Below are 10,000 nucleotides of genomic sequence, written 5' to 3' on the forward strand. Positions count from 1 at the left end.
CAAACCTCACCTTCTTAGTTTGTGAATATTACTTATTTAAAGGGTTGCAAAAGCTTAAAATAACTATCTGAAACATAATAATGCACATGTTATCTTTATTTATCTCTAACCCACCTTTCCTACTTTGAAACAAGATTGTTGATTAAGTCAATTGGTAGAGGGAATATGATCGTCGAATTCTTCTCTGCAGATATTTGACTGAGCGTTTGCAAGTAGCGCAGCTGGAAGTATTATATGCTTGGGTTAGTTTCAGCTAGCTATCTAAGACTACTGAAGTAAATGCCTGGAAAGTTAAGGCAATTCTTGCATGTTAGTCAGACTTCAGTAGAAATAGCACAATCATCCTCAAAGCAGCCTTAATATCTTCGACATTTGCTATGTTTCAGTGAGTCTGATGAGAGTTAAGCCAAAGTCTGTGCCTTACAGGACACTTGAAGCTTGTGTTTATGGATATGAATTACTAACAGGCAATGTCTTCTGTGTCTGAAATATTTATTCAGTCAATATAAGCGACTAAGAGGTTGGTACAGGTCTTTTTAAACTGTATCATCAAAACTCATTTAAGCAAGCATTACTTATTCAGAATCAAGGGACAATAGTTTCCTCTTCAATAGCTTCTATAACATCTTTACTGATGAAATGACTTGGCATCTACCTACATTAGTAAGAGATCATATCCTCGAGTGTTCATCACAATGTAAAGCTAATCCCAATAGAGCTAAGAAGATCTTTCTGTCTTTGGTTAAACTGTTTTCTGTAATTAACTTTTTAAGTGAGAGTTATACTCTCATGATAATTTTAAAGAATTATTTACTCATAGTTTACTTTACACACATCATTTATTCAAATAATTAAAACATGCATCATTTATGTCACATTTTATTACTGAGAATGAACCAAAGAAAACTGTAATATTCAGTGCCTGTGCTCTAGTGCTACCCAGTTACAAAAAGATAAGACACTTAGGAAATGCCTCTATCTACGGTGTATACTTCTTCAAATAAAATGTATTGTTTATAACATCAATATAAAGGGTCAAAAAAGGTTTTTTCTTTTCATTTGACATACTGAAATAATTAGAAGTAACCAGGCATTTATAACTTGAACCAATACATCAATAAGAATAAGTTTAATACATATACATGCTGACAATATTCATCAAGCCATGAAAAATTCAGATTATGGATAATCATGTCATATAATGTCATTGTTCTTGGTATGCTTTCTTATCATCAAAAATATTAGACACTGCCTATTGTGTGACTTATGCATGATGTAGAAATATGGGCACTCATTTCATATTCAATCTGTTAATATGAAAAATATAAAATAAATATGGCCCACACCTGACCTTCCTTAATGTGACCAAAATTTGACTCCATTTGATGCCTGTTATCCATATCTTGATTCAATGATTGTTATCATTAATACCATTTTTATTATTTTCTTTCCATAATGTAGATGTATCATTTAAATTTTTTAGATTATAATATGGTTGGTTGCTGTGTGACAAGTGACAGAATACCATACAGAACAAATTCTTTGTAAGCCAAACAAACAAAAAAAGGGGGAAATCATGGGGGAACTTTTAAAAGGGGGGGGGGGGGGAAGCTTAACATGTGCTCCTAGAAAGATTCTTACAAGCAAGATTACATTAATCAATAACTAATAGAGGTTAAAAGCTTTGCTATTCATAAAATTGCCTAAAAGATGAACACAAGCAAAATATAATCCAATACTAATGGTCTCTCTTGCTTGGTAAACTACAGATGTCACAATTTATTGGATATGTACAAAATTATTTTCTACAATACACAACACAAAATAAATGACAAGCAAAATAATCTTTGCTTCTCTGCACTGGTAAGTGACAGTAGTCTAAACATAGTAACTGGGGTATTTATTTTACGGTTTTGTACTAATGATCATAAAATAAAAATGTCTCAAATGGCAAAGAAATTAGAAGCTGCTTTATAAGAGTATAACACACAAACAAGATAACTGCAGTTTGTAAAATTCAGTGACACTGCACTATAATTTTACTGGAATAATATTTGTAATATTTATTTGGATATTAATAACCATTTGATATGTACAGTGTGTTCTGTCCATCATGTGATGTTCATTTATATGTCAGATTAATGAGCGGAAGTAGAACATTCTCAACTATTTTTGTTAAAAATGAAGCACTAGTGTGGAAATACTTACTCAGAGTTGGGATTTATAATTCTTGATCTTGAAAATATTCAATATACATATTTTGGGATGAGTATAGTTTTTTATATGGATCTTACAAAAGTATAAGATAACTAACCCTATGTAATTTAAGCTGGAACAACTAAAAAGGAGATCAACTATGATTTAAATTTTAATTTCAATATTTATATCAATAAAACTATATTCACTTCTGAATGTAGAAATTGATACAGTATCTCGTTTGTGTGAAAAAAGAAACTTATTAGATTTCAGGGATGGATTTGAAATATCTGTGATTAAACCATTTTCTATATTGGAGGAAATCTACTACTTTGTTACCCAATGTGTCTGAACACTGTGCATTATCACACAAAACAGTGAACAATATACAAAATCCTGCAAAAGATTTAATCACAATCTTTTTACATTTCACTACACCAACATCAAATTTCTGACAATAAAAAAAACATGAACATAAGAGACACACACCACAACACATTACAATATACAAGTCTGATAAATTGGTTAACCAAACGAATGACAAAAAAAACATAGTAAATACCATAGCCAAACTGGGTAAATGTCAATTCACAATTTAACCACAAGGATAATGGGTCTACTTAGACATTCATATCAGTAAACCTAATTGTCAATGGAGGATTAATCTTTGTTTAACATTACTTTTATTTTCAACTATGGATTTACCTTTTGCAAATGTCCCATTGAAGTTCTATATTTAGTCTTGATATAACAATGTACAAAAGGTTTCTAGGGTGATACAAGATCACGTGTTTCTTAAATGTGTATTTAGGGTACCAGAAACATTAATAATCATAATCATCCCTTGGAGATTTTCCTCCAAATCTCAGCAAATGACAATAATATATAGATACCTTTCTAAACTTTTTCACCAATTATGTACACATGTATACAAAAACTGCATAAACTTGAACATATACATATATATATCTAATATATATAAGTACCATAAACAAGAGGGCTATCTTTCAAAGAACTGAGAACTTGAGTCGAATCCATTAACGATTTTCTCAATGGAATTCGACCTGGCAGTGCATTTTCGAAGTTTCTGTTGTTCATTAGTAACTGAGCAAGGCAGGGCGGCTTACCTGGAGGGCAGCTGGGGACTCGTTGATAACCTCTGCAGCCTCCTTGAGGGCCCTGGAAGCACGCTGCTCTCCCTCGGCCGCAATCACCTTGGCACGGGCTTCTCGTGCTGCCTCGGCTTCTGCAGCCATGGCACGTTGCAGTTGCACGGGCAAGCGGACATCCTTGCTGTAAGATTACAAAGAATTTAGTACTTGAAAGGTGGAGGCATCGACGTATTACAGGTGGGCGCACGCACGCACACCACACACTTACAAAATGATCTACAATATCGTCAACTAAAACTGGGTCACTAACTTAAAAGTTTTAATTAGCCCTCCTGAAAGCTGATACCCAAATTTTACAAGAGCTATGGTAAATGGTCCAACGTCGCGATTTAGTTAACGTATTTATCATATATGCTTCTGCTACATCATCTGCATCACTTAATTCGTTGTAAAAAAGGACATTATGTATTATCATACATACTCGTAAAGTGAAGTAAACAACAAATCAAATAACGCTTGATATTAATATACTGTACATGTATTTGTTAGAAAAATATTCCAAAAAATATTAGCGAAACAATACAGAAACAAGAAGAAAAAAACGAAAAAAAAAAAAACGTAGTCAAAATAATGTAAGCGATTATCATAAAACGAATGAGGAATAACATGGATAAATAAACATCTCAATAAATAAAACGTCAAATATACTTAATAACAAAAAAAAAAAAAAAAAAAAAAAAAAATCTAAATAAATCTAATGACTTAAAAACAAGGCGCAGGAACACTTACATTTCAACTCGCTCTACTTTGACACCCCAGGGATCTGTGGCTTCGTCTAGGGAGCTCTGCATGTTGTGGGAGATGGACTCGCGCTCGCTCAAGATTTCCGCCAAGTTCTTCGTACCGAGGACATTCCGGAGGGTGGTGGCGGCCAAGAGACGGGTGGAGTGGCTGCAAGTGGTCGGAGGCGTTGGTGCACGGTTGAGTCAAGTGTGAGGGAGGGGAGCGCGGTGCATGGGTGATAGTTTTAAGGAAGATGAAGTGTTTTTTTTTTTATATGTACACTACTGCTTTTTTTCTTTATTTCATTTTTTTGGGGGGTGCTAAGGGAGGGGGGTTAGAGAGGTGTCTTTAAGGATTTTTAAAGAATGCGAAGGATATGCTAGCGGAGGCAGGGGAGGGCTATGAGCCGAGCAAATGGGGCTACTAAGGGCAGGTCTGGCTCATCAAATTGACTGGGAATGACGTAATCCGGTAAGATCGTCGATAACCAATGACTTCGGGACCAACTGGATAACGAATGGGGGAGTAATGGGAGGCTAGGATAGAATTTCCCTTCTGAACAGACAGCCCAATTCGGCAGTGTGCTTTTTTTTATTGCAGATTAAAGGGGAGGAAGTGAGAGAAAAGGGGACTGAGAAATGGTCCAGCGAAATCCACTGGTTGATGGAGCAGCAATAGTGCGAAGCAATGGAGATGAAGCAACGCGCGTGAAGGAATAAATCAGAGTTGCATTTATTTTAGTTGAAGCAGAGTGCATTATGAACTGAAGTTTCTATCTGACTTTACGGTGACTAAGGACATGGTGATAAGAAGCTTATTCAAGTGAATATATCTTACATTGTGATATATCTGTGATATTTGAAGATTAATCAGTTACAGGAGATTTACTATGTCGAAGGTAGATGATCTGGTGAATCTATATCTATAACGATCGATTAATGTTAATCAACATTCAAGTGTACATGCAGTTTAGTCTTCCAAAAAGCCTCGGTGTTTATCTACGTTGAGATTATGGAAAGATGCAAGGGCAGATAAAAGAGAAACGACGCACAGCAGCCAGGGTTACAGTATGAAATGTGTTGTATATAATCCTTACTCACTAAGTATACAGTTAATCGTAAAAAATAAGACATGACTTACCGTACACGGCAACTATCGTGTATTTTATGATTAGTGAGTAAAAGCCGTGGAAACTACTTCGATCAGTTTCAAGACCACGAAAGAAGTTAAGCAATACCGCCTTGAACCTTCTCGAAATAATCCCCAAGGCTCCGAGACGCTGATCATAAATATACAGATAGCCTGCGTCAGAACCGTACGTCATTCGACGCAATGTAGCCGAAGCAAAGGTTATGTTTTGGGCGTTAGTGTGTGAGTTCTGCATCAGAGGTTATCTCTGGGGCAAGGGCGACTTGGAGTGTTAAGAATCCTGACGACAAACTACGGAAGTTAAGCGAATATTTTCTTGAGACTACGACCTCGCATTATTTATTTATAGAAGAACATTTACCTGTTGTAAGTTCTGATTAAAATAACGTATTGCAACCAGCAGCTAAAATCTATAAAAGGCCAGATACCACTCTAGAAATCTCGTCTTTGAAAAAATATCTAATTTAAGAAGTGAAAGAAAAAAAGAGCGAAAGAAAGAAAAGAAAACAAGCTCCTACGGTCTAATTCGTTCACTAGCTGTTTGAACTTACCCGTTCGCCTTCGTCACAAGGGCTCACTGTCAGAAGTTGCGGCTGTAAGTTTACGCAAAAACAGACGAGCGGCAAAGAGGCTGACCGCCCTTGCGAGACTGAGATGTTCAGATGTTCACCTGAAGCTAATAGGTAACTACATGGTGTCCTCTTTCTTACCAGGGAAACGGCGGAGAGAGAGTGACTTTCTCACTGTGTTCCTACTGACGGATCCGTAAGACTGTGGTGAGAGAGGAGAGCGGGGGGGGGGGGGGGGGGGGTGAAGGCGTGAGGAGTTGGATGGTCTTGGCAAAGAGGTGTTGAGAGGCCATGCGAAATCATGTATGTATATGTATGTGTGTATGTATGTATAAATAATGTATACACATGTGTATGTATATAAAAAACACACACACAAACACACACGATGCATATACATGTACATACATTCATTATATATATACATATATATATATATATATATATATAATACATGTATATAAATACATACACATATAGATGCATATATACGTATATATGTACATATTGATACATATCTAAATAAATAAATAAATAAATATATATATATATATATATATATATATATATATTTGTGTGTGTGTGTGTGCATACACACACACACACACGCACGCATACATACATACATACATAAATATATATATATATATATGTACACATACACACACACACACACACACACACACACAAATACACACAATATATATATATATTATATTTATTATGTATATACTTTATGTATATTCATAATATATATTTTTATTGTGTATATAATATATATATATTCATAATATATATATATATATATACATATATATATATACACACACACACACGCGCGCGCACACGCACGCACGCACGCACGCACACACAAATACCCACGCACACGCACGCACACACACACACACACTATATATATGTGTGTATATATATATGTATATGTATGTATTTATGTATATATATATATGTATTTATGTGTATAAATATATGTATGTGTTTAAGTGTATATATATATATATGTATGTATGTATGTATGTATGTATGTATGTATGTATGTGTATGTGTATGTGTATGTGTATGTGTATGTGTATATGTATATGTATTTGTTTATGGGTAAGGAGAGGGGTAGAAGGGTAAAAAAAAATGTAGAAAATTGCAGTAATATTGGCGTCTACAGGCAGAGACAAAACTGCTGGAGATCTACTGCAGTTGGGGGAGAGGAGCGGGAAGAGAGGCTGCACGGGATGAGGGCTGGTGTGTGTGGCAGATGTGAAGGGCAATGGCAGACGGGGATGGAGAAAGGCAGACCCAGAAACCTATGTCTTTTTCCCCCAAAATGTGCATTATCGAACAGCTACTTCCCCAGATGTCTGATGTCTCTCGTATTATTCAGTCTGGACCGAATATAATAAAACACGATGTTTAATGCACTTTGGCACATTTGCATGATGCCATTCTTAAATTTTGTTGTTAGCTACAGTCACGAATTAAATGTTAAATCACATATATAGGTTAGCTGCACAGTGTGTGTACGGGCGTGCATGCGCGCGCGCGTGGGCATGCATGCACTTGAAAAGCAGGTGTACATCTGTTGGTACTTGTGCTTGTTTTTTGTTAGCAATTGTACGTTAACTATCGGTATCCCTACGTTGTCTTTAGTTAAATGGCTATTATCTTTATAAGGAGCATTTTCAGAAGCTGGAAAGCACTCGTGAAGAGAAGAGGAAATGGAATGAGTAGGGAAAAGGAACATATGGGGGCGCAAGGAAGGAGAGGGGCGGGTGAGAGGAAACGCTTCAGGACCGAACTAAGTCTCCAGAGCAAGGAAGAGGTACGCCGAGAGGGGGAGGGAGGGGGTGGAAGGAGGGGGAATGAAGGGAAGAGAAGGGAAGGGAAGTGCGAAGGGAGAAGGAAGGCGAAGGCAGGGATGCGGGGTGCGAAAGAGGCGGTGAGGGAGGGGGCGAGTGGGCATGTGCAACTGTGCTTGTGACTATCCTTGTAAGTCAAAGTAATCATACAATGCAACGCAAAAGTATCCATATTTGGTGTGTGTGTGTGTGTGTGTGAGAGAGAGAGAGAGAGAGAGAGAGAGAGAGAGAGAGAGAGAGAGAGAGAGAGAGAGAGAGAGACAGAGAGAGAGAGAGAGAGAGAGAGAGAGAGAGAGAGAGAGAGAGAGAGAGAGAGAGAGAGAGAGAGAGAGGGAGAGAGAGGGAGAGAGAGGAGAGAGAGAGGGAGAGAGAGGGAGAGAGAGGAGAGAGAGAGAGAGAGAGAGAGAGAGAGAGAGAGAGAGAGAGAGAGAGAGAGAGAGAGAGAGAGAGAGAGAGAGAGAGAGAGAGAGAGAGAGGGACAGGGAGAGGGAGAGAGAGAGAGAGAGAGAGAGAGAGAGAGAGAGAGAGAGAGAGAGAGAGAGAGAGAGAGAGAGAGAGAGAGAGAGAGAGGAGAGAGAGGAGAGAGAGAGAGAGAGAGAGAGAACATACAGATTGTGAGATTAAAATAGATATACAGTACAGATGGGCGCAGAAATGAGTTGATAGACTAGCGTAGTTATATACATAAATGAAGATGACTGGAGCAACAGATGGAGAGAAATAGAGAGAAACATATATGAAGCGACAAGCAGGATACTTATAGACAAAAAAAAAAAAAAAAAAAAATAGTGTGAACTGGTGTGTTCTGCGACAGTGTCTGGATGTCACTGTTCTATGATACTCTATGGTGCAGGAAACTGATACTATTGTGTCAGAATGATGAAATTTATCAGTAAATGAAGATGAAAACTGGTGTGCGTGCGACAAAGTGCACATGTTGGGCAGGCAAGCTAACTAATTTATTCGGACCTTGTGAATGGTGATATCTCGGACTAGAAAGGAATGTCACGTACGGGGGAAAGTTGAGATCTAACTTAGATCTTAACTGTCAGGGTATGGCACTGCACTTCTTCTACATTTGTGTATGTGCAAAAATATATATACATACATGTATATGACAGGATACTATGTGCATGCATATATATATATATATATATATATATATATATATATATATATACATACATATATATATACATACACATATATACATATATATATATATATATATATATATATATATATATATATATATATATAAATACATATATATATATACAAATACACACACACACACACACACACACACATATATATATATATATATATATATATATTATATATACACATATTATATATATACATATACATATATATATATAATTCATATATATAATATATAATATATATATGTATGTATATGTATGTATATGTATATATATGTATATATATATATTTATTTATACACAGACATTATGTTATTGTGTATATATCAGTATATACTAGGGTGTATACATACATATACTCATATAGTACACATATTACACTTCTAAGATGAACTATCCTAATATAAGAAGCAGTAGTAAACACCACAGAAAATAAAATAAAGAAAAAAAGGCTTAATGGACACTGAGGTGCATAAACCGTTATGATAATACTAACGCTGCGTCTCTAACATCGCAAAAAATATATGGAAAAAAGCCAAAATAATAAAGACATAAAAGGTAGTTTCTACATACAGTGTGTCACGTTCGTCGAGTTGAGTTTTTTTTTCTTTTCTCTGTTTTTCTTCTTTACAGATAATACGGTGAAGGACAGACAAGAAAATGGACAAAGGAGAAATGGCTTGGCTGTACCTAGCTTTTCGTCACATGACCATCTGGAGGGCACTTACGTGAACATTTACTTCTTACAATGGACTCCTGAGACAAACGTTTACACTGTACATACAAAAAGACAAGGAAATAATTTGAGGTCAACCCTGGCTGCTCATGTTTACTTTCCTTTTTTATTTACATCATTATTATTATCAACTGGTTCCGGAGACTATAAGCGAGGCGAGGATTACTTTGTATCAGTTTTCCAATCATTATTTTTCTTAAAACTCTAGGAGCTTGCAACATATTCAATGCAGAGGCAAAATTGGTATACCTTCTAAAGACATAAATTCAGAAAAAAAAACTGCAGTTACTATAGTGATTGACTATTCAACTGGGCTTGGTGGATAAGTGCTTTTTTGATAGGACTTCAGTGCATAATATTCTACAATCCCTTTGCTTACGCTTTTGGCTCTTAAGAATATAATCTATAAGTAAGACTTAAA

General features: G+C 36.0%; 1 protein-coding gene across 6 annotated transcripts in view; it reads right to left on the reverse strand.

The window, feature by feature from the left end:
• LOC125034505 (band 7 protein AGAP004871-like) overlaps positions 1-10,000 on the reverse strand; it is a 434,532-nt gene that overhangs the window by 7,759 nt on the left and 416,773 nt on the right. For 4 of the 6 annotated variants that reach the window (XM_047626330.1, XM_047626332.1, XM_047626335.1 and 1 more), the window contains 2 exons: positions 4,098-4,259; positions 3,324-3,489 (listed from right to left, as the gene is read on the reverse strand). In XM_047626330.1, coding sequence (XP_047482286.1) covers positions 3,324-3,489; positions 4,098-4,259 — 328 coding nt within the window. Of the gene's footprint in view, positions 1-114; positions 222-3,323; positions 3,490-4,097; positions 4,260-10,000 lie in introns of all 6 variants that reach the window. The other 2 variants (XM_047626331.1, XM_047626333.1) reach the window with 1 other exon arrangement.

This window comes from Penaeus chinensis, chromosome 18 (assembly GCF_019202785.1).
Source record: "Penaeus chinensis breed Huanghai No. 1 chromosome 18, ASM1920278v2, whole genome shotgun sequence".
NCBI classification, from domain to species: Eukaryota; Metazoa; Arthropoda; class Malacostraca; order Decapoda; family Penaeidae; genus Penaeus; species Penaeus chinensis.